Genomic DNA, 26,823 nt, shown 5'->3' on the forward strand with positions numbered 1-26,823 from the left:
GCGAGTGTTGAGACAGTTTGTGTTGTTAAATGTTAACAGTCTGCTGCTGCTGCTTGTCTCTGAATTGAACTGTACGTGGCTGAGTTGTTTGAAAAAAAAGGGGGAGGGCTCACTGCGTGTATCGTCTTGCATAGTTGCTACCAAAACATTCAATGACCCACATTTCACAGATTGTCCTGTCTTTCTGGTCCACATTTTTTCACCCGCAACTTGAAGCACAAGTGAATCCGCCTGACTTCTCTGACACTCAAACAGGTTTTAAGCTCAGCTGCAGCTCTGCAGGTAGGAAGGAATGAAGGCCATGTTGGGAGCCTGCCACTGGGAAAACAGCACGAGTCCTGCAGTTTCTAGGAATCCCACAATCCCCACACTCGAGGTCTTGTTCTCATAGGGAACTTCACCTGAGTGTGTATGTGTGTGTATTCGTGTGAAGTTTGGTTTTGCTTTTCCTTTTAGGACCTTCTGTGGTGATAAAATTGACTCATCCAGGAGCAGTATAATTTTATGGTTCTTTATACTTTATTTTCATTTTCATATCATTGAGATTGACATGTCATTACAAGGGTAACCTGCTCAAGAGGTCATAATAAATATATATTGAAAACAACAAATTAAAGTAAAAATAGTGGTTTTAAAAAGTGCAAACAAGTTGACAGTTAAAGAGCAGGGAGTTGTGAGCACAGGAACAATTTGATCAGTGGATTTCTGTGGTCTCTTATTTAAGACGGCTTGAAAAGCTTCAAATGAAAGTAGTTTTGTCATTTTGAGTTCAGTTTGGAAAGTATTCCAATGAATGCTCTTTCCCCCAGTTCACTCCAAACACCTGGAACGGTCAAGTAAAAGATGTTACTGGAGCTTAAGGCATAGTGTAGTGACTTAAAGATACATAAATGGGAGGGAAACTTAACCGATAAGAGCCTCATAAATCAGAGTGGGCTAGTGCGTATATCTGTGTACACTCAACATGGATTATGTTCTGAATCATGGTCAGGTTAAAGATAATATATGTAACAGTTCTGCATTAAAACATTTGAAAAGGATGAACTTGTTATATGTTTTTCAAGGTAACTGACTTTGGGTTGGTGTTGATTTATGTTTTTGGACTTCACCTGTCTCCAGCAAGTAACCTGTGAAACATCAGGGTGAAGGAAGAAAATGTGTGGTACTACTATTAGCCAGTGTGTTGTCTTTAGTTTTTTTTCCATGTTAGAATGTGTATTTATAACTATTTGATCACAACTATTCAAACAAGACAATGAGACAACAATTCCCATGATCTATTGGTTCTTCTTGACATGTTCGAAGTAGGTCTTCATGCCCATCTCCAATATTCAAGTGCCACAAAGTGGAGCCCACACCTTTCTAGTCACCCCAGCACCTCATGATTTAGCATTATCTTGTATAAGATCATTGTCTGTTTTTAACTTAAACATGTTCATTAAAAATATGTATCTTACAAGCTACTCATTAGCATATTTATTGCCACATATTTTGCACATGTATCAGTGTCTGTCTGCTGACTGAGAGCACGTTATACTCACTAATTATTACAATTAAGCCAGAGTCATAGGGTTGTATATTATTACCATTAATTAATTTGCTTATTCACGGTGTATAGAAAAAGGTAAAAAATCAGTTTGGTTTACTTTCACAGAGTAAATAGGCACATACATGTATGATAGTTGCAACCAACATATTTTAGTACAATTAATTGATTACATTTCTGTTTTTTTAACTTGTGAATTTAAAATTAAATAACAAAAATTAATAAATTAATACTTTTTTTAAAGGCCTTGTACCTCATACTTTTATATCAATGTTTATTTCGTGTCATTTTCTCTTTCAGCAGAACAAACTAATCTTATTGAACAATAAATTATAGTGTGGTGTAGAGCCAACCGCTTCTCAGTATTGTGCGATACTGTGTAGCGGAAACATTGTGGTCTTTGTACTAAATAAGCATCAAAGGTGGATGTGCAGCCATGCTGTTCACTAATTGTAGTTTGTTGTTTTGCTGATGTCTAAATGAAAGAGCTGTCAAAGCACTTCTTTCTCATTTCCTGTGAGAAGGTTTCCGTTTGACAGTCACACGCTTCACCAAAGATGTGAGCTTCAGAAGGTTTGTCGTTGTGGAGCTCAAAATACTCTGCGTTGAGCCTGGTACATGCAGGAGGGCAGCGGTGGTGGTGCTGCTGCTGGTGGGGGGGCAGTGTGTTGGTGTGTTGGTTTGACGTGGGGTCGTTCCCTTGGTGAAGGCCTTGGGGATGGTGGTATCGGGGTAACCTGACCCGCTGAGAGACAGCTGTAGCAACGTTGTGCTGATCCCTCGAGTCCCAGTGCAGATCAGATGATGGTCCAGTATGTGTATTGCTGCATATCGGTCTGGATGTGTGTCTGAAAATACACAACTTGAGATGTGTTTTTGCCAGACCTACACATGTCAAACCATACACATATCCTCGTTGGGCCTTTTGTGTTTTTGAACATGTATGTGTGTTTGTTTGAGAGCAAAAGAGCTCAGTTTGAAGCAGCAGACCAAGACAACTGGCTGAAGGTGAATGTGTCACCTCTCTCTGGGGAGCAGCTGCTATGTCACAGGCACCAGTCCTGTCGTCTATAGATAGCCATGAATACAAACTCTTCCTCTTTTCTCTGTTGCATTAACACAAGAATTCAGGCAGCTCAGTCCTCTCACAGGCACACGCCCCACATCACAACTGCTGCTGTTTCACTCCCTTATTCTCCATCTCCATCTGAATGTGAAAGTGTATGGTATGTTGGTGCCCAAACACCCCCCTGCTCCCTCATAAGACTTGAGCCAGCTGGCCTTGAACCTGTTTGATTGAGTTATACAGTAATAACCTAACACCTCATATCTGGGTCATCTGCTGTATTAATGTCTGAAACAGGTGAGGGACAAATATTGCTTTTTCTCGTCACTCTTGGCAGGATTCGCAGTCGCTGTCAGAACACATGTCTGATCTTTATTTGGAAGCAGGCATTTGCATCTTCATCCACAGCCACACCAGTTTTATTTCAGCTGCAGTGACTTCACATGTTTGATTAGAGGTGAGGTGTACACAATTAAGTTCTTGCTATAAATCCCAGTGTTTGCGCTAACGAGGTGATGTTTTCGGATGTGGATACTGATTTCTGGGAATGTAGGACAAGGGCTGAGGATAAAGTTTTTATTTTTGGTGGTGATGCATATTCAGATTTTTTTAGTGCTAACCTTGTGAGATGTGGCAGTGTATTGACATTGTTGAAAATGGAGCAGCCTTGTTGGTGGTTTGCGCTCTCTGAGTTCTGTAGTTAAATTAGCAGAATTTCTAAAACCCTATTGCACACTTGGCGGAGAAAGTCGCCCGCTCTTCCACATCAAGTAATGATTGTCAGCTTCCTTCTGAATGACATCATCAAACTTGTTGGTAAAAGCATCAAGTAGCATGATTGGGAAAAACTACATTTTCACATTTTCTTCAAACACATACACCTGCTGTTGCTGTATAAAACTGACATAAACAACAACTGAGATAAATAGTTAAGCTGACAGAAATAATCAAATAATTGTCGACTGTTTTATATAAAAAAATTAAAATACAGTTTTAAAAAATAGTAAAGCACTCGGAGGGCGCAGACCTCTGCCAAGGCAGCTCAGTGCCTACAAAATAGCGATAGAAATAGTGATAGCGTCTACGGATCACGCCAAAAATGTAATCACTTGTTCCTGGTCCCATTGCGGACATTTCAAATCCGCCCGTGACTTTTCGATTTATGTTGCTAACAGACAGACAGACAAACAAACAAACTCTGGCGAAAACATATACCTCCTTGTCGGAGGACAATAATCTGTTTGAAAAAACAACAATAGCTTCTACAGTTTAAAGTGTCAAGTATTTAGTGTCACTTACTCTTACACTTGAAGCATAGCAAGACCCTGCCTCTCTTAAACCAGGAGTAGAGCCATAAGTAGTATTATTGTTAAAGCCTGTGTTTGCCCTACTAGTTTATGTCAACAAATGTCTGTGGTGTAAAGGTCTATTATGCCAGGTTTATTCAAGACATGCTTGAGCATTACATACACATATTGTATGAGTTTAAGTCAAAGACATTTTGCTAATATAAGACCAACTTTCTGTCACAACATTCCATTCCAAATGCCAGCAATCACATCATTTGACAGACATAAAAAGTGTCCTGAGATGTTCATAGTACTGACTGTTCTATTTCCACATCTGTCTTTTCGAGATAAGTATATTTATAGGCAGGACTTGACTCCCAATGTGTAATTTGTCTCTACTCTCTCCAACGTTATTTTGTTCATTGTGCTGGACACATTCTGCAGAACTTGGATGTATTTCAAAAAGCTGGATTGGGTTTAAGATGTCCATCATGTTTAGTGGCACTTTACTGCTACGTGCCAGATAAAATCAGACTATCTGTTGATCACACCACCATGCTCTGAACCAGCTGCGTCCACACAAGGCTTATCTGTCATGCTGGCCCTTTTCATCTCGTTCATAAAATGTATTATCACTTGTAAGCGGAGCTGCAGATGTGTTATTTTCGCTGAATTATGATCTTGTATTCCAAAGTCGTTGTTGAGCTTTCTCGTACAGAAATACACTGTATTCTGCAAATCCTTGTGTGTTTTACTTTTTGTAGTTGCCCCCATGTGTATATGTGAGTCAGCAACTAGCAAATTGAGCGCAACGGTGAACATGACACTCAGCTTGTCCTGGTCCTCAAACCTTTTTGTTGCCATTTTTTTTTTTTAATCTTTGGAATTTGACTGACATGGTATTTTGAACCACAGGATCTAGTGCGAAGTGATGAGAAAGGGGTCAGCCACAGAGATCCTGATGGCTTTCTATTCTTAATCATTGTAGTCAATCGATCCACTCATTAAATATATGGCATTTTCTTTGTGAAATACTGTCAGTTATAGAGACTCTTATTTTTCCAGGTCATTTTTATCTAAAAGCAAATCAGGAACATCTTGGCTTGTTTGTAGATGCCTGAAGATTTTCCACCTCTCATCCAAGAGGCTTCTCAGTTATAACTGTGGCCAGTCATGATGAGCTATAACTTCATCCCACAGAGGGTAAATACCAGGATTCCACCATCACCTACTAAAGAAGAGGTTTTTTTGGTTGAGAAGTGAAATGTTTTCACACTTTTTGCTCCTGGTTTAAAATAGACCTTTGGCTATACTATGCTTCTTGTTTTCACGTGGAACAGTCCATCAGGTCAGACAAGGAAGTAGAAGAACTTGAGATTTGTTTTAGGGCCCGAGGTAACGATTATTTACTATAATTATAAATTAATGTCTGAGTCTTATTTTCTAAATTAATCTATGAAATTGTTAGATCTCTAAAACAGCAGCAAAGTCACGTTGACATTAATTATTGATAGGTTATCACCAGAATAGCTCAACTAATTATATAATGGACTAATTGCTGCAGCAATTATTTTTCAGTCTTTTTTCACTATCATCAAATAAAACAGTTCAACACTTCAATAAGTTTTGGTGATAATGAAAACAATTTCCTGTTAATATTAAAAAGTTGCCTTGATAATATTAAAACTACGATTATCTGAGTACCGTGCAGTTTTTGAAAGAAAGTTTGGAGAAGAGCAGGCCTGTCACTCAAGCCTTTGTGACTATAGCAGCAGTGTCAATCAGCCTGTTTTCAGTCTTCTTGCTTGTGAGATCTGTTCCTTTGCATCATCGGTCTGGCCTCTGGCTCTGGCTGAGGTGTGTACGTCTCCCTCACACACATAAAACACACATTCACCGTCCTGTCTGTCATCATCTCTCAGCTCTACACACACAGGTGACTTGTGTGCCAAGTGTGAATGCACGGAGAGGAAAGACTGTGGATATAAAAGTACAAAGAAACGCATCACAAGACTCTTTGTGTATGTGTCCTTGATGAAGTTCAAATGTATCTTACTGTAGAAATAAAGCCTCACCTGCTGCTGCGCTGTGTGGGAGACGCATGCCTGGTTGTCATGCTTAACACTGCTCAGCTGAGCACCAAACAGCACAGCACTACTGCCTGCGTCTTATGAAAAAAGCCTACTTTATACTGTGCACAATGCAGCCTTTATATAAGGCCCCCATAATGGAGCCAGCTCCTTCACTCATGTCCTCATTGTCTCGGCCAGGATGAGAAAAGGCTGCTCTTTAGAAAAAGCAAGGCTGATCTCACCCGTGAATCATGCCAACAGTCACGCTTGTTTCCCACTGCCTTGTGTGATTGAGGCAACCAGAAATGGGAGATGAGAGTTTTTCTAGGACCTGCCTCGGTCCCCCTAAAGGCAGTGACATTGGGAAACTTAGTTGACCCCGGAGGGGGTCACACAAAGGTTGTGACCGGTCTTCCTTCTTTTGTGTTATTGTGGCTTACGCAACAGTCACCCTGTAGTAAGGCTGTGTTGTGATTGGTTCATCATCATGGAGAAGTTGGGACAATTGCACAGACTTCCACTGTGATGTTGGCTTGGAGTGCTAGTCTGGCATTACTGGGCTGTGGTGGGGGAGGGAGTTCCTCACAGCAGGAACTCTGGCCTTACCCTTTTAGTAGCCTTCTGTTTATCATCAGCACAGTTACTGTTTGCTCGTGGCTAATGGGGGGAAAAGGACAGAATCCATGTGATGCGTGGCATGCTGTATGTCTATTGTCACCACTGCAGCATACACAATGCTTCCCCCCCACCCTTTGTTTTTGTTTCCCTGGGGTCCACCTCGATGTGTTCTGATTTCCAGAAAAGTAAGATAGAGGTGGGAAATGCAGATTAACATAGAACAGAGGATGTCAGCGTTGGTCTGTAGTGTGAGATTTACGTGGTGGCTTTCTATAGAGAGGTGAGATGGAAAATCAGCATGCATGTAGTCCCCTGCAGTGCTCTGCATTTTCAACATGGAAAAAGCAGCGGGGTTGCCATGGCAACAAATCTTGAATCAGCGCAGTGCTCGGACCCTTCCACTGCAACTCTCATTCCCTCCTCCCTTCTCCCAGTCCCAGTTAAGGATTCAGGGTTTTTTTGCCTTGAAAATGAGACGTAAAAGACGACGGTTTCCCAGGAATCCCAGGAAACAAACTCTAGCACAGACCAGGAATGTGGGCCAGCAGATACTGATCCTTTGTACTATTATTGTTCGCTTTCCACAAAGCTCTCAGAAAGTGATTTGTAATCCCTTGGTCTGTTATATCCAGTTTGTTAATGAGATGTTTACATGTTCACTTATACCCTCCTCATTGTATACAGTGCATTCACAAAGAAAGGTGTAAGCTATTACCGTGGACGTCAGCAGTAAATGGTGTGTTTGTTTATCTTAATTGGTGGGACACAATTCAGGTTTGTCCCAAAGACATAAAAGTGTTTATATTTGACTCATCAAATAATAACAAATTAGTTATTTAAGTGGAACCGGTCAAATATTAGTTCATAAAGCCTAAAAAAGTGCTCAATTTAGTGACTATAAAGCTTAAAATAACTGCCTGACGAGTACTATTTACAAATATTAATAATTTTTGGTTTGGCTGAACTGACTGAAACATCACATCAATTATCCAGTTTGTTGATTAGTTTTCTTTTGTTCAATAATTAATGTGCTAAATGTTTAATGCATAGACTCTTAAATCAACAGTGTTTTGATTGGTAAGCTAAACTGTCATCTCCAGTGCAACTGTCAGCAGTAAATCATTTTTCGATCAGCCCTCTTGGTGCAGAGTGTATGTGTGTGTGTCTGTGTATGTGAGTGTGTGTGTGTCTGTGTATGTGTGTGTGTGCGGCTGCTGCAGGAGTGTGAAGGAGTAATGCAGTGAGCTGTGAGCAGCAGATTACAGACTGCCTGGCCATGTTTGAGCTAATTTGTTATGAGGTGCAGCAGACTGATGTGCAGCCATTATGGTGATCTGCTTAGTGATCAAGTTCCTCTCAGTTCAACACAACACAAAATAGATAAGTTGTGTAAATTTAAAATGAAAGCTATCCAAGACGAGGGTCAACGCAGTACGAGTGTGTATGACCCATATGGAACACTATGGAAATGGGTGAATTCAATTTACATCATGCAAACCCCAGCAGACCTCCCCCACAGGCAGATGTGGAAAGTATGACTTGGCCTTTATAAAAAAAGTGACCTTACAAGATGTTTATAGCCGTTTCACCTCTGCTGTAGGTTCATGGTTGTGTAAGTTTCCACCTGGCGAACACACCTGAATCCCTGACCCTGGGCAATGCAGGTGCAGGATTTTTAGTAAGGACTAATACAAGGCTGCTGTATCTGGTTCTGTTGAATGGATTTAGATCATGTCTCTTATTCCAAGCTGACTTTGCTGATGTTGTAAGAGTGCATTGCCAAATTGATGGCACCCACATTGATCCTGTCTGCTAAAACGAAATTTAAATGTTGGGTAGATGTACTTGTTTCCTCTCACAGAACATGCCAAGAAATGATTATCTTATTATTTATTTAGTGTTGTGGCAATATAGAGAGACAGTAAGCTTGAGAGGAGCTGTGGAGGTGGAATAACGAGAAACAAATCAAGGACATCACAGCTTTTATGATATGTGGCATGAAATACATTGAACCAGTAAACCAACTCCAGGGGAATACCAACTGATCACATAATACGTGGTTATTCTAGTTCAGAGTTTCCAAGTACTTCACTGCTCTCTCCAGCTGTCTATGAAGTATGAGGTTTATTCTATAGTCTAACTGCCTGTCATCTGAAGTTTTAATATTCTGTTATTGACAGTTTGCTTTGGCTTTACGCCCAGTTCAAACAGACAGTTGCTGCCATCGATGTTGTACAGGGAATGGGTTTTTGGGAACTACGTTTCACTGATTTTCACTGTCAAATCATATGCAAATTAGATAGTTTAAGCTGATGGTTTTGTATTTATATAGCACTTTTCCAGTCATGATGACCACTACAGTTCCCATTCACACCCATTCACTCACACTATCATAAAAAAATGTTCTATCTATTTTTATTCTATTTCTGTTTTTTCATACACATACTGCTGGCACAGCAGTCAGGAGCAATGTGGGGTTAAGTTAAGTGTCTTGCCCAAGGACACATCGGCTTTTAGACTAGCAGTGCCAGGAATCAGACCCACAACCTTCTAGTTGAAAGACTACTCGATCTCCCACTGAGCCTCCGTCGCCCCATATCTCCAATAATTAATGATTTATATCTTTGTGTGAAAGTGTGAAGAAAACACTTCTGAGTGAAGAATGAGGATTTAAAAAATGTACATTTAGACCATTAATAAAGCAGTACTTCAAGACAAGCGGTTTCTGTTTATGTACAAACACAAAAAAAGGCTCTTGACATCAACATTTACAGTGAAAATCTAATTTTCAGCCAATCCCTGCACGATTGACTTGTTCTCATCGTTTCTTATTTATTCTGACTTAGTTGATGCGTCACTGCAAATAATTCTGGTTTATGAGTGATATTTGTAAGAGGAAGGACTGTCAGCAGTGAACCCTGGGGGACTGCGCTGCTCATGTGTTTTCACGTCTGCTTTTACTCATCATCATTATCTTCGCCACCATCACCATCATTGTCATCATAGACAGACAGACAGACGGACAAGTACAGGTCCAGACCTGCACACTGTGGAGTCACGATCCCGTCACTGAGGTCACAGGGAGAGGCTTCTCGTAATTTGCTCCTTCCTCACGTTCGCAGATAACTTTTGTCTTTTATTTGAAGCCTTTTCCTTTCCACTCGCTGATTATCTCGCTTTTACTGTCAGTCAAAGTCGTGCTCATGAGTAAACGAAGCTGGAATGTGTGATTCGGCCTCACTGTGGCCCAGGCTAGTCCTGCTCTATTCAGCAGCAAATCCCCTGGTTTAGGATTTGCTTTAGCGGCCTGGTGTGTGCATGGACTGTACTCTAAACTCACCCGTAAGAATCTCTCACCAACTTGTCAGCTTTTCCCAGGGACAAGAATGTAAAGTAATGAGCCTGAATGAGCTGAGTCATAATTAACATCACAGTGCATACTGGTCTGAGTCTTTGTTCGCCCTGTGAGATACCTGGTGATCCAGCCCATATCTTAAGTTTCAGTTTGGCTCTTGATGTGGGATTGTGAAACATGGCCACAGGCGCGTGATGTGTTTTCTTTTGGATGATAGACAGTTTACATTACAGATTTTAGTCAGTGAAATGTCAAGGGCCACAGCAGAGCTACAGCTCACAGATAGCAGGAGCATTCTTTTGTAGCTAAAACATGTATGCATGTAGATTCCTGCTGTCTTACATGGTTTACAACCACACTAAAATGTTCTTTGTGTCGTCTCCAGGCCTCCCCTTCCTGAGAGCTCCGTGGAGAAGATGAAGCGGTTCAAGAGGCGTCTCTCACAGACGCTACGAGGCAGCCACACCATTGACGAATCGCTGTCTGAGCTGGCCGAGCAGATGACCATTGAAGAGAATGGCCTCAAGGATAGTGGTGAGCAATATTGCAGTGGCTGCAAATGTATGAACCTGAATAAAAATAAAAAGGCTGTTGTATGCAGAGCCCTATGAATGAATTCCTCAGCACAATGAGGCTTTTTTTCTGCAACTATGCCACTTATCTTGGCTCAGTTCTTGTTTGACAGTGGTGCAAATTCAGAGTGACTTGTGTGTATAGAGCAGAGTCATGTGCTGACATGGACTGTTAGATATACATACACTACAGTTTAATACACATTTGGTTATACAGGTGTTTTCTAGTGCAACAGTCCAGTTCTGAAAATGCATGATGTTGCTGATTTGAACACTTGTTTCAATCCCATTGAAGGTTATGGCCTTCAAAGTGTCAAAATAAAAGCAGAGTGGCACCACAGCTTATCTCTGCTGATATTCACAAACTCTGCACGAATGGGAGGAAGGGAGCATACTAGGGCTGCAACGATTATTAGATTTATCAGTAATTAAAAGTCGACTATTTCAATAAATTGTATATTATGTTATATTGTATTATTTGCTCCATACAACAAACAAGAATAATTTTGGTTTGTTATTCGAGAACATCGTCATTTCCAGGTTTGATAAACACTGATCAACATTTTGTGACATTTTCTGCATCAAGTAATTGATTATGAAACTAATCGTTAGTCACAGCCCGAGAGCGGATCACCACCACCACCACATTGTTACCAGGGCACTCAGGGTCTGGAAATGTTCTAGAGTTCCCATGACATTTCCCTGGCAACTTGGATGACTTGATGAAACTAGCGAGGAATCTTTACCACCACCAGCTCCTCTTCTCAAAGTTTTGGCCTCACCAAAGCTTTCTCCCTCCCTCTCCTCCAAGTTTCTTTCAGACTTGTCCTCAGTTTTTCCCCTTCTTCAATCCGCATCATCCAAGAACTAACAGGGCTTTTGTAAGGAGCTTTTTGTGTAGTGATTAACGCCAGGTTTTCTCCTGCACAGAGTGCTCTGTGCTTGCCGAGAGGAGACGCAGAACTGTGTGTGAGCTTGTGTGAGGGGATTTTAGCAGTCTGTGTGACAGTAGGGTAAAGAGGAGACACCATGGAGTAGACGGATGAGATGTGATCTGAACTCTGTGACTGCGGGAGTTTTCTGGTTCTGATCTTATTATGCAACACATGTATTTATGTTTTTGCCGGAAAGCTAGGAAGTACCCCATATAATACAGTGGAAAAATCTTTTACAGAATGCTTTTATAAATAGTCGTGAGTGTGTCTGTCATGTTGTCATTTTGAGACCAGGTCTCTGTAGAGGCCAGACCATCTGCTGAACTGCTTTTTGTTGTTATGGTTACTGGAGGTTGTCCCCTGTGTCTCTAGCTGGGTGTTAGGATCTGTGTCACACTGAAAAAGGAATTTGAGACCAATCTGACTCCTTGACAGCAGAGTCTCATTCATTCATTGTCTACCGCTTTATTCTCCATGTGAAGGACGCAGGGACGCTGGAGCCAATGCCAACAATCCCATCAGGGTGCACTCTGGACAGGTTGTCATTTAATCATGAGATGCAAAAACACACAAAACAAAACATACTTCAAATTTAGGCATTTGTGTTCACAAAAATCTCTTTTGTATTTCATAAGCTTGTAGCTGACCCTATTTGACAATGTAGCACGAGTCGTGGGTACTTTAATTTTAATGATAAGATTTATATAAGAAAAATTCTCAAACGGTTGACCGTGGAGACTGGTAATGGTAAAAATCCACAGTGACCTGAAGAAACGGCATGAAAGGGAGAATCTGCCTGGACTGGTTGGATTGAGAGGAGAGAAATGGAGAAAAGGAAATAGGAACAGTTGTGTAACTGTGATATTTAAGCGCTGGTCAGACTGGTTTTTATAATGATAATGTGTCATCGAATTCAAACTTAATGAAAGAGTGACAACACGCTCTACAGCAGGTCAATTAAAAAGCATAATGGTGTTATCAATAACCGCAACAACACTAAGTATATTTTTTAAGACTTAGGTTCGAGCTTCATAAATGAGAAAAACAACCTATCACAGGGCTCTGTTTTGTCTCCACTGTCTGTGTTTTATGTGCAGCTGTGTGCACAGTAAATCTGTCGCTTCCATTCTTTCTTGCTATTCCTTGTATTAGGAAAAGGACAAACACAATTTGGACTCAAAGTTGTGTTGTTAGTTTTTCCAAACGAAACTCTGTTATCTCTCCACTTTTGATATTGGAGACTGCAGAAAAGTGATATTCAAGGAAAAAAAACAAGATAACCCAGCCCTTGAATTGTGTTTTGTTTATTTATGATTGCATGCGTGTTATAAATATGATAATGTCACATTTTCCTGTGAACTTTACTGTATTAACTGTTGTATAACAGCTTATGTTTTGCCAGTTTCTCTCCTCTGTTTTTCCTCTAGTCAGTAGTCTCACGCTGTTTTGCAGTTTTCTCTTAACATGATGAATACTCTTTGTTTGTTTGAGTAATCTTTGTTTATTCATAAAATCCATTAATTTAAGTGCACCCATTGTATGCGTTTGTGCTATAGAAAATGTTTGTCATGCAATAGACGATTTTAGCCAATCTAGCTCAGAGCAGTTCATATATTCTGTGCACATCTGCATCCGTAGATTAAGAGTTAAAACCACTTATGTAATGTAGTGATTATGCAGTGTGGGGGTTTAATGCTGTGGATTCACTCGTCATTCTTTTGCATCACAAAGTTCAGTTTAGTGCATCAGCAAATATTCCTCCTGAAAAAGTGAGTAAACTGATTATATATGTACATTACATGCACAGTAGAGAATGGTGCTTGTCAAACATAAACCAAAACATCTCATAAAATACTTTGTGTCTTCTCCTGTAGAGCCCATAGTGAAAAATGGCCGTCCTCCATCGGCCCACAGCGTGCACTCCTTTCTTCACCAGTACACCGGCTCCTTCAAAAAGCCTCCGCTGCGACGGCCACAGAGCGTCATCGGAGGAGGCCTGGGGTCTCTCATGGCCATGCCTCGCAATGGCAGTCGCCTTGGTGAGACATATGCTCTTATCCATGTATAAACACAGGCTATGTTCAGGTTTAATAATACACATTTCCTTTGATATCACACTGAGGTTTACATTAAAACCTATGTAGTTGAATTTCTGCTGAATCAGCTGAACTTACACACAGTGAGTGATGTATAGTATTATGTAAGATGTGCTGAAACTGTTCCCAGAGGCATATGTTCCCAGAGACACACAATTATCAGGGCAGTCAGTTATTATATTCAGTTGCACTTTTTTTTTTAGTTTTTTTAGATTAGGTTAAAATGAAAATAATGGCTTTTGTCGCTCCAAGGCAAACCTGCCTCTTGGATCCTAAAGCTCATATACAATATTTGAATTTGCAGCAGGTTTTAATATGAACATTAAGCCTGGAGCAACAGCATTGTTTATACTATTTAAACCTGGTATAATTGAGGTGATTTATGGGTTTGTCTAAGGTTCTGCTGTGCTGCAGGGAATTTTATATACAGTATATCTGTCAAACTTAATTAGCTTATTATACTTTTTGTGTTCATCATCTGTGGGACACAGCCAATTAGCTTCATACGACTCGATTAATGGGCTTGTTAAGGTGTTAAACAAAAATATTTATTTTCTGGTTGTAGAAAAAGGTCAGTGGGGTTCACTTGCCTTTTCGGACTGCAGCTATCGAATATTTTTGTAATCGAGTATTCAACCAATTATTTTTCGATTACATTAGATCAGCTAACATCAATCTTTACGTTAGCGTGTGCCCGGAAGCATGAGGCTCAGATGCTGAATCATTGAGGACGTGCTGTTGTGGTACGCCAGTTGTTGTTTACAGTGGTAACACTGCGCCATGTTGACTTTTTCTGACATTTTCTGCCTTTTACGGGTGGTTTCACTCTCCGGCTCCGCCAACACGCCAGCTGAAATCAGGATGTGCGGTGTCCTTCTGCTAAGATGGTCCGTGTAAAACAATGATCCCTGCGCTGAACAGGCCGCAAGAGATGGGAATTAATAGAATACTGAAGTTTTTTGCCTCTAGGAATTTTTTCGGGCCACTTGAATCACTCGAGTAATCATTGCAGCCCTACTGCCTTGTTTCCACAAATCTGCTTCATCTATCAAACCCCAATCCTCTTTCTCTCTCGCTCTCCTTTCCAGATATCGTCCACGAGAACCTGAAGATGGGGTCAGACGGGGAGAGTGACCAGGCATCGGGAACTTCCTCTGATGAGGTGCAGTCGCCCACGGGTGTTTGTTTGAGGAACAGAGGGAACAGACGCATCTCTGCAGAGGTGAGGTTTTACTTTTCGTCGGGTTCACCCTCGCTTTGGAATGATGATAAATCCCTTATAATCTCGGCCTTCAGTTATGACATATACAACACCCACACTGTGCTTCCTAACATACTTTTAAAAAACTCTTTCACATCCGTTACCCCCTCCATTCATTTAACACCACATGGTCTTTTTCATTCTTGCACATCAGCAGTACAAGTGCAGTGACATTATTCTAAAAACCACAGAATTGAAACTGCAGTTGCGAGGGTGCCTTGCACCACATCCTACTGAGCGTGATTCGATGAAACATGTTGGAAGGCAACCTGATCGAGAGCGAAAGCTTTGCTCACGCTGTTTGGTTTGACACATGAAAGGGAGGCGTGATGTGGGAGGAAGGAGGGACACTGCTGTGTCTCACAGTCGCAGTAAAGTCTGCTCAGTGTGGAGCAGATCTGTGACACACTGACATGAGTCAGACGCTTCTGTGGGTTCCAGTTATAATTAAAGAAAACCTGATTAAAGATGACATCAGTCTTTCATTTATTATATGTTTAACATAATCATTCCATCTTAAAATTTAAACCTAAAATCTTAATGAAGATTATAATTCTGCATATCTCAGTTTGAGTTTCTGCTGTGACCTTTGGATTTTTATTGTTTTAAATAAGTACAACTTCTGTCTGTTTTTCTGACAAAGCCAAGTCCTTTAAATCCATCTTAAATGCTGCTAATGGGATTTTACAAACACACAACTGACAACAGGGTTTCATAGTGACAGTGAGCTAGTGAAAGTGAAAAGTTTGTGAAGGTTTACCTTCATTTTATTAGATTTTTTTTCAGTTTAAGATTATCTTACATACATTAAAAGACCAATTTATTATCACAGTTATTTCTAGCTTCTGCTAAGTTCCAGTGCCTGTGTCTAGAAGGGCCTTTTAAAATAAATGTAAATCCTAACGGCACATAAATTGTAGTTGACGATACTCAAGTGATTTCTCAGAAAAAATCGTGCTGTAGTAGATGTTGACAACTTGCCAGTTAATGAAGTGTTTCACTGCACCTGCTGGGTGATGATGGGGAGGGGGGGGGGGTCTCCTATGATTGAAGCACTCCTACTTCCCCTTGTGGGGATTTTTCAATTTATGAGCAGATACCAGCAGAGTCTGCAAGACTGCATGAAAATAAAAAGAGCCTGTAAACGTGCAGTTTAGCAGGTTACAGTCTTTGGGGTTACCCACACAGACGCGTCACCTCTCCCTGTGCATCAAGAGTCTACCTCACACTTCCTGTGTCTGTTTCACAGCCAGATTATCCTTTGTCGGAGTCCAACTGACACACCGTTTATTGTTTGTGCTGTTATAAGCATCACAGCAGAAGACGTGGAGGAATAGTGAGGAAGCCCTCCGGCTGTCGTCAGGTAGTGTCGTCAGTATCCGTCCCCTTCGCTGTGGAGGAAGCGTTGCCGTTTCGGAGATTACATCACAAGGATTACCATAATACGGTCCAGATGGGCCACTGTTGTAACAGATTAGACCGGCTTGATTGGACAACTAGAGTATGGTGGCATTGCTTGTTTTCCGAGGATGAACCACCAATAGTGGCCCTGCAGCACAGACATCGCAGCAGAAAATTAAATTAATAAATGAATAAAATGAAAAAACACAGATGCACGTTACAGCAGCCTGAGCTCAAGCTGAGCATCTGTTGTCAACATTGTCAGTTAATCTGTCATTAATAAAAAATACCATGAGGTTGTGAGAAACTACTGCCACAAATTCTCAAATCCTTTTTCATTCAATGTCTTTTTTTTTTTTACCCAATTCCAGACACCGGCCACTATCACAGTGTCACCATTTTAAACACCATGAATTGATCAATAAGGACATGGTTGATTGGTTAAGAGCTTGAAACAAGTAGCTAATTTAAAATGCTGATCACAATTGGAGATTTCAACAATTATACAAATATTTTTTTCTGATCAACTTATTGTTTTAGCTCTACAGTAATGCATTAAATGTCTTAATTGCGCAGCATTATATATTTATATTTTAGCTTGACTCAGTTTATGTATAAATGCAAACATCACAGATGATGCATTTGTCTTAATCCACTCTCCACCATCAGTGTGTTGATCTCTTTGTTCCAACAATCGTTGAAGGGATTAGCTGACTGATGGAAAACAATCCCAGTGTTTTTTGATTTAACCAGACATTTGCTGCGTCTGGCTTTTCAAAATGTGTCTTGCAGCTTTTCTCTCATATGCCTCATGTCTGTCTTGTAGCGTTTAGGGTTATTATTAGTTGAGTCACTGTTGTGGTTCAGCTGTGCAAGAGGCTTCAGTGACACATTGATCAATGAACCCGTTGTGCGAATGTGTGAAAAGTTCAAAATTGCCTGTAATTGTGTTTCAGTTTGAAGGAGGAGGGATTACTGTGACCAGTGTTAACCTCAGAGGGGGTGGAAGTTGATTTTAAGCAGCAAGAGAGAGAAAGAGAGGCAGGGAGCGCATTAACAGTAATCTTACACATAGAGGAAAGACACAGTTGAGTGTGTGTGTGTGTGTGTGTGTTTGATTTTATGTAACAACTCAATAGGATCATGCTTTAGTACTTTGTTGCTGTGGAAAAGGGTTCACCCTAAACTCTCAAATAGCGCCACAGGCACACTCTGCAGCAGAGAACTGTATAGATGCATGCGCCTACATAAGTATAAAAACACACACGCTGCTCTCTCTGTTGACCAGTGAGGCCTAAAGCTCAGACTCTACAGTGTTTACTCTGGGTTTCTGCCATTTTGTTGTCAGCCACCGGTATTTATTCATAGCCCTCTCTGTAAACTGTTTACTCTATGTTTTACCACATTTTGACACTGTTTTTTAATTGGTTCTCATTTTCAAACATTTATGCATGTGTTTTTTTTGTGTCTACAGGACCTGAACAAGCGTCTGTCCCTTCCGGCTGACATCAGGATACCTGACGGTTACCTGGAGAAACTGCAGCTGAGCAGTCCACCCTTCGACCAGCCGCTGAGCCGACGCTCCCGCAGAGCATCACTGGTGAGAGGGCGAGGGGATGGAGAGGGGATGGAGAGGGGATGGAGAGGGGATGGAGAGGGGATGGAGAGGGGATGGAGAGGGGATGGAGAGGGGATGGAGAGAAGGATACAGTTGGTAGACTTAGAAAAGAGGTGGTAATAAAAGACTTTGTGGTTAAAAGATGGTCTGAATAACATAATTTTTCGTTATGCTCAGGAAAACTATGAGATGTTTTTGCAAATGTGACGATAAACATAAGAATGCCATGAAAAAATGCTGCACATCACCCACAGTAGCTGAACAGACCCAGAGGTATTAAAGTAAGAGCTTCTTCAGTCCTGTCTCCAAACTGCTCTTGTGTAAATGCACAGCACTGGCAGCCCACACATGAGAGTGTGGAGTGCAGACATGAGGATGGGCTGTGTAGAAAAATCTGCAGGATGAAACCACTGACGGAGAGTCTTGTGTTTTATTTAAAGGCTGCAAGAAACAGAAAAGAGAGAGTGAGATACAGAAACCCCACACCTCAGAAAGTCTCAACCCTTTATCCTGTTGTCACGTGTTTACATTGCAACTCGGTGTTCACAATAATGAGCTTGAGATTTTACTTTGAACTCACGGTAAATCTGTTGAAAAAGACAAACAGAGGACACTTTTGAACACTAGTTTCACTCAAACCTCTGCATTTGCATACACTCACATTTCCTATGAAGCACTGACTGAACAGCCCTGCGTCATAATACTGTATGTGTTCAACACCTGGAGCCATAAAACCTGATGACACAGCCTTTTGTTAGTCATGCTCCTAGTTTCTGTCATCGCTTTTCGCAGCACTGAACTTTAAAGTGCATTGAAAGCACATGCAGTTGTTATTTTTTTTTACACATCATGTTAGAAAATGGTGACTAAGAGCATGTGGAAAGAAAAATGAAAACGGTGAAGTAAGGTATTATAGAAGCTGGAAACCGTTTCTCTCCAGTTTCTGTTCAAAAATATAAAAACCCTCAGTGCACTTTATCAGGGCTTTACCTGTTCACTTTCATTTAGTCGTATCAAGCTGAGATTTCTAAAGATGAGGAAGTGAAGTGGAGAAGAACAGAAAGATGAGCAGTCTCCTGCTGTGGCGACTGCAGGTACCACTGATAGAGAAGGAGAGCGACTGTAGCTGAACCAGCTCTGTGTTTGTGTACAGTATGCTGTTAAACTGTGACCAAAATGGTGAAAATGTCACTTCCCTACATGTTCAATAAACAAGTCATTTGACACCGGAGCTTTAGATTTAGATTCTGTACAAGCACTGAACAGCAACGTTCAACTGTTGTGGTTCCCACTAAAGCGTTTGGCTCCTCCAGGAGACGGACTTCAGAGCAGAGTTTTACATGATTTGAAACCTAGTTTTAAACACTTAGAAACTTTTTACTCCTTCAAAGTGGTTTAGTGACAGTTTCTTGTGGGGTGACAGTCAGGAGATACATTTTTTTATCACTTTATCACGTGCACTTTGATGAAAGCAAAAGCTGTCGCCTTTCATTATTTAGTGTCGGTGAGAAAACGAACGCGTTTGTGCTTTAACCGCGTGGCTGTGAACCATGTCCAATTTGTTTCCTCGTATTTGGTTTCTCAAGCTCATTATTGCTTCAACTCGTGTTCATCAGTCAGTGCTGATTATTTTCTTGATTAACTGAGTAAGGACTTCATCTATAAAATGCCAGAATGTCGCTGAAATCCCTTTTTATAATCTCCCTCAGCCAGAGATGATATATTTCGATAGCTTTTTTATTTGATCGCATGAGTAAAATCCTCATACACGAGAAGCAGAAACTAGCACATTATCAACTTTTCTGCTTTGGAAATGACTGATTGATGATTATATATATAAAAATGCAATATTGGCTACTTGAATGAATATCCAAAATGGTGTATTTAACCTATTCAAGGACATGCAAAATAGGAATTTGCATGTACTGCCCCATACACAAACCTTTTGGAAAAGCCATCGGTCCTTTGTCACAAGAGATTAAGTGTGACGGTGTTTGGGGGATGTATGACCTCCTCACATTCGCCTCTGTGTTGCTTCAAGGCCATCACAAGGATTTGTTGTGGTGTCTGTGCACTTGTCACTGCTAATAAAGACGCTACCTGCGTTAATGCTGTTTGTCCTTCTCTCCCCCTCTAGTCAGAGATTGGCTTTGGGAAGCTGGAGACCTACATCAAACTGGACAAACTGGGGGAGGTACGTTACCATGACTTCATTGCAAATTTTTTCCAGGTGCTTATCCTCGGGGACATTCTGGGACAGAGGATCCACACACTCCGTCACAGTTTACACACTATACACACTTACTACACTATAAAACATGGATATACACTTTTTGCAAAGGCAGCAATCGAGTGTTTTGAGTTCTATACTCGTTAAGAAATATAAAACCTTCATGTCTGAAACAATCCATATTAATTTCAAGTCCATTTTTGGATTAAAACCCATCAGCTTTGTTGTTTTTGTCCGTCAAACGATGTGATCAGTTGCATTTAGATTGGAATAATATGGCTGAAAGTTGGGTCTTGTATATTAATACACTGCCAATGAGTGTAACTCATACAACATGTGTTTGTAAGGCAAACCTTGTGTAACAGCAGGTATTTGTCATCATGGTATTTAACATGTTAGGATTTACCCAGAATTGACCTGGAACATGAATAAGAAGAGAGCCAGGGTTGTGCAGTTGCTCAAGTGTTGTGCTGTTGCTCAAGTGTAAGGGTGGGTGACACCAAAACACTCTACACACTTTAACTGTACAAGCTGTTCTGGCTGTGTTCCAATAAAGTGATTGAGAAATAATTATACTGCATGTCATTATAGCAACGCTCGAACAGCAAATGTAATGGTGGCCTCAGACTTGTTTTGCACAGTAATGCAATTTGATGTTATTTTGTGTGTTAAGGCTCCGTCTTGTTTATTACACAGTGAATATTGAACTGAATCTTGACCCTGATATTTGAGTGGAGTTTTGACAGCCAGTTGGGTTTGGGCTATTATTTTAATCATATTAAGTTACTCACAATGGCCAGGCTTTGTATTTTATATCTGTTCACACAGATACTGCCATGTCAGGGTAGTATACATTACCCTGTATAGGATAGGCCCTGTAGTATACACTCACTGAAGCGTACATCAGTGTGCCAGAAACACAGAAAGCCTGTGTTCACCTTTTTTCTTTCTTTCTTTCTGTCTTCCAGGGCACCTACGCCACAGTATTCAAGGGGAGAAGTAAACTGACCGACAACCTGGTGGCTCTGAAGGAGATCAGACTGGAGCACGAGGAAGGGGCACCTTGCACAGCAATTCGAGAAGGTACGAAGAAGGGTGACCACAAATGTCCACTTAGATTTGTTTATAGAAGATCATGAGTCCATGATGAACAGCAGTACTGTCCCCATCCACTACAGGGTATTTTCTGTCTCATTTACTGCAATGAGGGAATTTGTTGCGAGTGTTTGGGAACACGGTGTCTGAATTAAGTTGCATGTTAGCACATACACAAGAAAAAAGGAATTGTTGTTAGTCTGGATTGTACAGCAACTATCGGAAAACAGGTATTACATTCACTGTGTGAAGTTTTCTTCATTGCACCATTAGACAAATGACCATGACATCAATTCCTTATTTTGAGGTAGTTTTTGTTGAAATCAAGATGAATGTGACATCAGAAGTATTTTTTCTACTTTGGTTTTCTTTAAATTAAATTATTTTCTGTTTTTGGAACTTGATGTACTTGAAGATTAGTTGTGACATTGTGTATATAACTTGATTGGTTTATATAATTGAGAAGTATTATTAAGTGGTAACACACAGGGGATTGTGGTGGTGAGATTCTTCTTCTGTCAGCTTCTCCCTTTAGCGGTGACCACACTTGGATCCTCTGCCTCCATCTCGTACTGTCCCTTGTGTCCTCTTTTGTAACACAGACTGTCCTTCACAACATCCATGAACCTTCTCTGTGGTCTTCCTCTTTTCCTCCTGTCCAGCAGCTCCATCTTCAACTTCCTTTTTTCAATATACTCACTCTGCTGCATGTGAGCAAACCATCACAACCATGACTCTCTTACTTTATCGCAACAAAAGAGAGAAATGCAGAGACATTTCAGTAACTGTTTGATGAAAACAAGTTGCTAATAAGCAAAGTTAGGATAAATAAGGCCAAAAGATTCTAAATACAAACAAAACTCAACTGGAGCAGAAAGATGATCCGTCAAGATGACCAATACTGAATTGATTTCCAATGAAATAATAATGAAATAGAGTAGAAGAAAGAAGGCTCAGGATCGTAGGACCCTGTTAACAACTGTCACCTTTACTTTTTCCCTCCAGTGTCATTATTGAAGGACCTGAAACACGCCAACATCGTGACGCTTCACGACATCATCCACACAGAGAAGTCGCTCACACTGGTCTTCGAGTACCTGGTAAGAACAACCAAGCCTCTGGCCTCCATAAAGTAAACCTGTTTAGCATCATAATTAGTCATGAGATTAGAGCTGATGTTGTAAGCTTGTAGCCTCTCCACTCTTCTAACGTGTCCTCTCTCTCTCTCTCTCTCTCTCTCTCTAGGACAAAGACCTGAAGCAGTACATGGACGACTGTGGGAACATCCTAAGCATGCAGAATGTCAAGGTGAGCGGCTACAGTCAAACTGCTGCTGGCCCTGCCAACTTCATTAACTTCCAGGATGTTGTATCAGTATAAGAAAAACACTGTTAGTCTGCCCCCTGGTGGTGGAGTGCTGACATGGAGGGAAACGTGTGGTAAAATGTGTTTTCTTATCCTTTTGTGTGTGTGTGTGCTGACATTGAATCACATTTTCCTTTTGATGTAGACTTTTATTCAATTAAAATATTATAATGGGCTTGAAAGCACCGACACATTTAGCGATTGTCATTTCGACATGAAAAATACAGGTTTTTATTACGTTAATGACAGCTTTGTTCAAGTCCTTGGTGGCAGTGAGACAGAAACTGAATCCGCTAAATGGATTTTAATAGTTTGATTATTTAAACAAGTGTTTTTCCTACAGTGATCTGTCAAAATGTCTGCTAATAAACAGACGCCCACGTTTGTAACTGAAAGTGCCACTAAATTCTTACGGTGTTAAAGTTTAAACATGTTAATTATACTTACTCATCAAAAAAACATCTTTCCGCAGATCTTTCTGTATCAGATCCTGCGAGGCTTGGCTTACTGTCACAAACGCAAAGTTCTTCACAGGGACCTGAAGCCTCAGAATCTGCTCATCAACGACAGAGGAGAACTCAAACTGGCTGACTTTGGTAAAAAAAAAAAAAAAAAAAAATACACTCTTCATATTAAAGCTTTGTTTGTTTCCTACAGACCTATATTAATTTGTTTGGTGACACTTTAGATTAGGGAACACATATTCAGCATTAACTAGGTGCTAACTAACGTACATATAAGTCGCATACTAGCCCTTTATTAGTAAACATTAAGCACATATTAACACCTTATATAGGAAACATCTTAATTCATGTCGTAGTAAAGGTATAATAAGGTTATGTAGAATAAGGTGTAAATACATGCTTAATGATTACTATTAAAGGGCTAGTATGCTACTTTTATATGTTAGTAAGTACCTAGTTAATGGTCAATATGTGTTCCCTAATCTAAAGTGTTACCATTTGTTTTTGTAACTACGCGTGACATACCTGAATATGGTTTTACTTCTGTGATGAATCCCTTCATTTTACCCCAAAACATATTTATTGTTTTTTTGTTTTATATAGAAACATTACAACAAAAGAAGTACTTACACCCCCACCACCACCTCAGCAAAACAATCAGCAAATATGAAAAATAAATATCATACCTGCAACGTTAGCATCATATAATATTGTCCTAACATATTATATATGTACATATGATCACACCTATACAAATATACCAGTGTTAAAAAAAAAACACTATTTACATATACAAGTGCATACATAAACCTAAAAAAATGATACTACCAATAATACAAATACAGGGTAAATATGAAATAAAAAAATAATAATTTCATGTGATTTTCTGTTAACTGTCCATAGTGACTAATATTTGTCGTCTGTGTTTGGCAGGCCTGGCAAGGGCGAAGTCTGTTCCCACGAAAACATACTCTAACGAGGTGGTGACACTTTGGTATCGGCCTCCTGATGTTCTGCTCGGCTCGTCCGAGTACTCCACGCAGATAGACATGTGGTGAGTGGGCCTCGCTCAACAGGAGCCTGTACAACTGTCAGAAAACACCAGTCACACTCTCTTCATTCCCGTACGATTACTCGGGCACAAACACAGAAGGTTCACATGCAAATGCAGTCGTGAAGCGCAAAGAATCCATCTGCATGAATTTGTAATTCCAATTAGTTTCCTCGCTGTGAAGTGGGCTCACGTGGTTTCTTCTGAACACACTTAAATCTGCGAAAAAGGAGACTTTGACTATGTTAACATTACCAGGCTGCAGTGACTCGTATCTGATTTATTTCTTTTTTTTTTTGTTAACGATGATGTGACTCATATTTTTTTCCAGGGTTCTTTGGCCACAGAAATCCAATTGATTCCGATTGTTGCATTCGACCTTTGTCACTGGAGTATATGTTTGCTTTTTAAAATATGATACGTGTCCATGCGAAATATATGACTCTATATATTGAGCACTGAAACACTTTCTACAACGAAGACAATGTGCAGTTTATTCCTAACCAAGCTATAAGGAACAAAGCAAGCACCTTAGCACCAGTTAATTACATATTTTTGGCACCTTAAGCACTTTGAAGACCATATGGTCCCTATTTTCCTGGTTTGCATCGCCACTGTTTTGTGGCTTTCTTTTTTTTAACTGGATTACAGCATGTGCTGCCATTTCTTTTTATCTGTTCTTGTGTGATTCTTTTCTTTCGCATGGTCGTCTTGTGTGTGTGTACTTGTGTAATTTTGTTCTGTACCATCGACTCGTCTTGGGACGGCAGATGTGAATTAGTTTTTATGTTACGTTTACATGCTGATGTTCATTAAAGTGCACTGTCCCTTGAACAACTGTGCAGGACGTGACACACATAGTTATGAATGTAAACGATCATATGTGATCTGTATTGAGTCTGAAATGAAGTGTGTCCTTAGATATTCGATGTAAATCTCCTAGTTTTAACTCCACAGAGTTAAGTCCTCACTCAAACCTCCTCCTTCCTCACAGGGGTGTGGGCTGTATATTCTATGAGATGGCTGCCGGCAGGCCGCTGTTCCCCGGCTCCACAGTGGAGGATGAGCTTCATCTCATCTTCAGGCTGCTAGGTAAGTGCTGCCCTCTGTTGACCGGGAAGCTGTGATACTTCAAATATGAGCCCCCCCCCCCCTCTCATGCCTTAGTAAAAGCATGACTGTAATGGTGTGGATTAAATGTCCCTCCGCAGGCACTCCAACAGAGGACAGCTGGCCTGGAATATTCTCCATCGACGAGTTCAAGTCCTACAAGTTCCCCAAGTATAAGATTCAGCCCCTCATAAACCACGCACCGAGGTAAGACTGACACTCAGACTTAACTTTTACGCCACATTTAGTGTACTTCATGTCTGTTAAAGTCATACATTGACTGTTAAATAAACCCTCACATTTCTTGTTAGCCCTCTTATTATTGGAGATGGAAATGAGCAGTTGTTTTTGAACAGACCCAGGTAAAAAAACACAAGAGCTGCTCTGTGTGTCGAGCGAGTTCTACATTAGTATTATTGGTTTGTTTAGTTAGCAGTGTGTGTTTTTTGTCGCTTCCTGTAAGGAAATCCTGTGGAATAGTTGAGTGTTTTCCTTCCTTACACTCGACCATGTGTCTGTGACTCTTCCCTCTCCTCCACTGACCTCCCTTCTTTCTCTCTCTCTCTCTGTGTGTCTCCCCTTCCCTCTCTGCAGGTTGGACAGCGATGGCATTGACTTGCTGATGTCATTCCTAAAAGTGAGTCTTTCATTATCTGACGGGCATTAAAACAATATTAAAAGCAGCGTGACACATTTCGCAGCTATGTTCGGACTGTGGTTGTGCAGGAAGTGCATCGAGGCACGACAACTGTACCCAATCATGCCCTGTTTTCTTATTTAATGACCGTGTGTTTCTTTTCTGCCCCAACATCTCAGTACGAGTCCAAAAAGAGGATCTCTGCTGATGAAGCAATGAGACAGCCGTACTTCAGGAGCCTGGGGCCACGTGTGCACGCACTGCCAGAGAGTGAGTAATGAAATGGCAACGCAATAATGCAGACTTGGCAGCCTACACTTGGTACAAGCAGAAGGATATTGCAGCGCACAGAGAAGATCACTTACAGCCTCCAAACAAAGACACGATTCTCCTGGCGCAATGTTTGATCTCTATGCTTCTTTTTTTTGTGTGTGTGTGTGACAGACACATCCATATTTACACTGAAGGAGGTGCATCTGCAGAGGGATCCTGGTTATCGGAACTCATCATATCCTGAATCAGGTGAGTAATCATGTTATTGTGATAGGGAACAATCTGAAGGGTGTGTCGAGAAGACGATACTATGCACGCATGTGTTTCTGAGTGTCATAGTATGAAAAGTGTTGCCTAAAATTATGTTAAACGGTGTTGTTTTGTGTTTAAAAAAATTTTTTTGTTTTCCCCCTTCAGGCAATGGAAAAAGCAGAAGACAAAGCATGCTGTTTTAGACTCTGTGGACTGTATTTTTTTTTTTTTTTTGGGGGGAAGGATGTCCTGGCTCTTCAGGATCAGTAAGCTGAGATGGATGTTGGCATGGAGCATCACTGTCATCACCTCTCCCCCAAATTAACTTGGGAAAATCGTCCACATTGCGACCCACCCCCACGCCACTCCACCCCCCCTCATGTTTGGCCTGAACCTGGCCCAAAAGAGACATTTATATACTGTACATCTATATTTATTGAGAAGAGAATTTGCTGCTAAATCCAACTACTGTCTAGAATTCTAATGGGCTCAGTCACTTTAATGAGTACATGCAATG

At 40.7% G+C, this 26,823-nt stretch overlaps 1 protein-coding gene across 1 annotated transcript; it reads left to right on the forward strand.

Moving 5' to 3' along the window:
• The first annotated feature begins 10,335 nt into the window (after window positions 1-10,335).
• Window positions 10,336-26,521, forward strand: LOC310930502 (cyclin-dependent kinase 17-like). Its single transcript, XM_083893516.1, has 16 exons — window positions 10,336-10,480; window positions 13,328-13,492; window positions 14,638-14,771; window positions 17,686-17,811; window positions 19,967-20,023; window positions 21,028-21,142; window positions 22,160-22,254; window positions 22,400-22,462; window positions 22,992-23,115; window positions 23,917-24,037; window positions 25,029-25,126; window positions 25,246-25,351; window positions 25,739-25,781; window positions 25,961-26,051; window positions 26,226-26,303; window positions 26,472-26,521. Exons 1-16 carry the CDS (start codon window positions 10,363-10,365, stop codon window positions 26,507-26,509), a joined length of 1,572 nt encoding a protein of 523 aa, XP_083749642.1. The 5' UTR covers window positions 10,336-10,362; the 3' UTR covers window positions 26,510-26,521.
• Window positions 26,522-26,823: the final 302 nt, after the last annotated feature.

The sequence above is a fragment of the Microchirus variegatus genome, assembly GCF_963457635.1.
Source record: "Microchirus variegatus genome assembly, chromosome: 8".
Classification (NCBI taxonomy): domain Eukaryota; kingdom Metazoa; phylum Chordata; class Actinopteri; order Pleuronectiformes; family Soleidae; genus Microchirus; species Microchirus variegatus.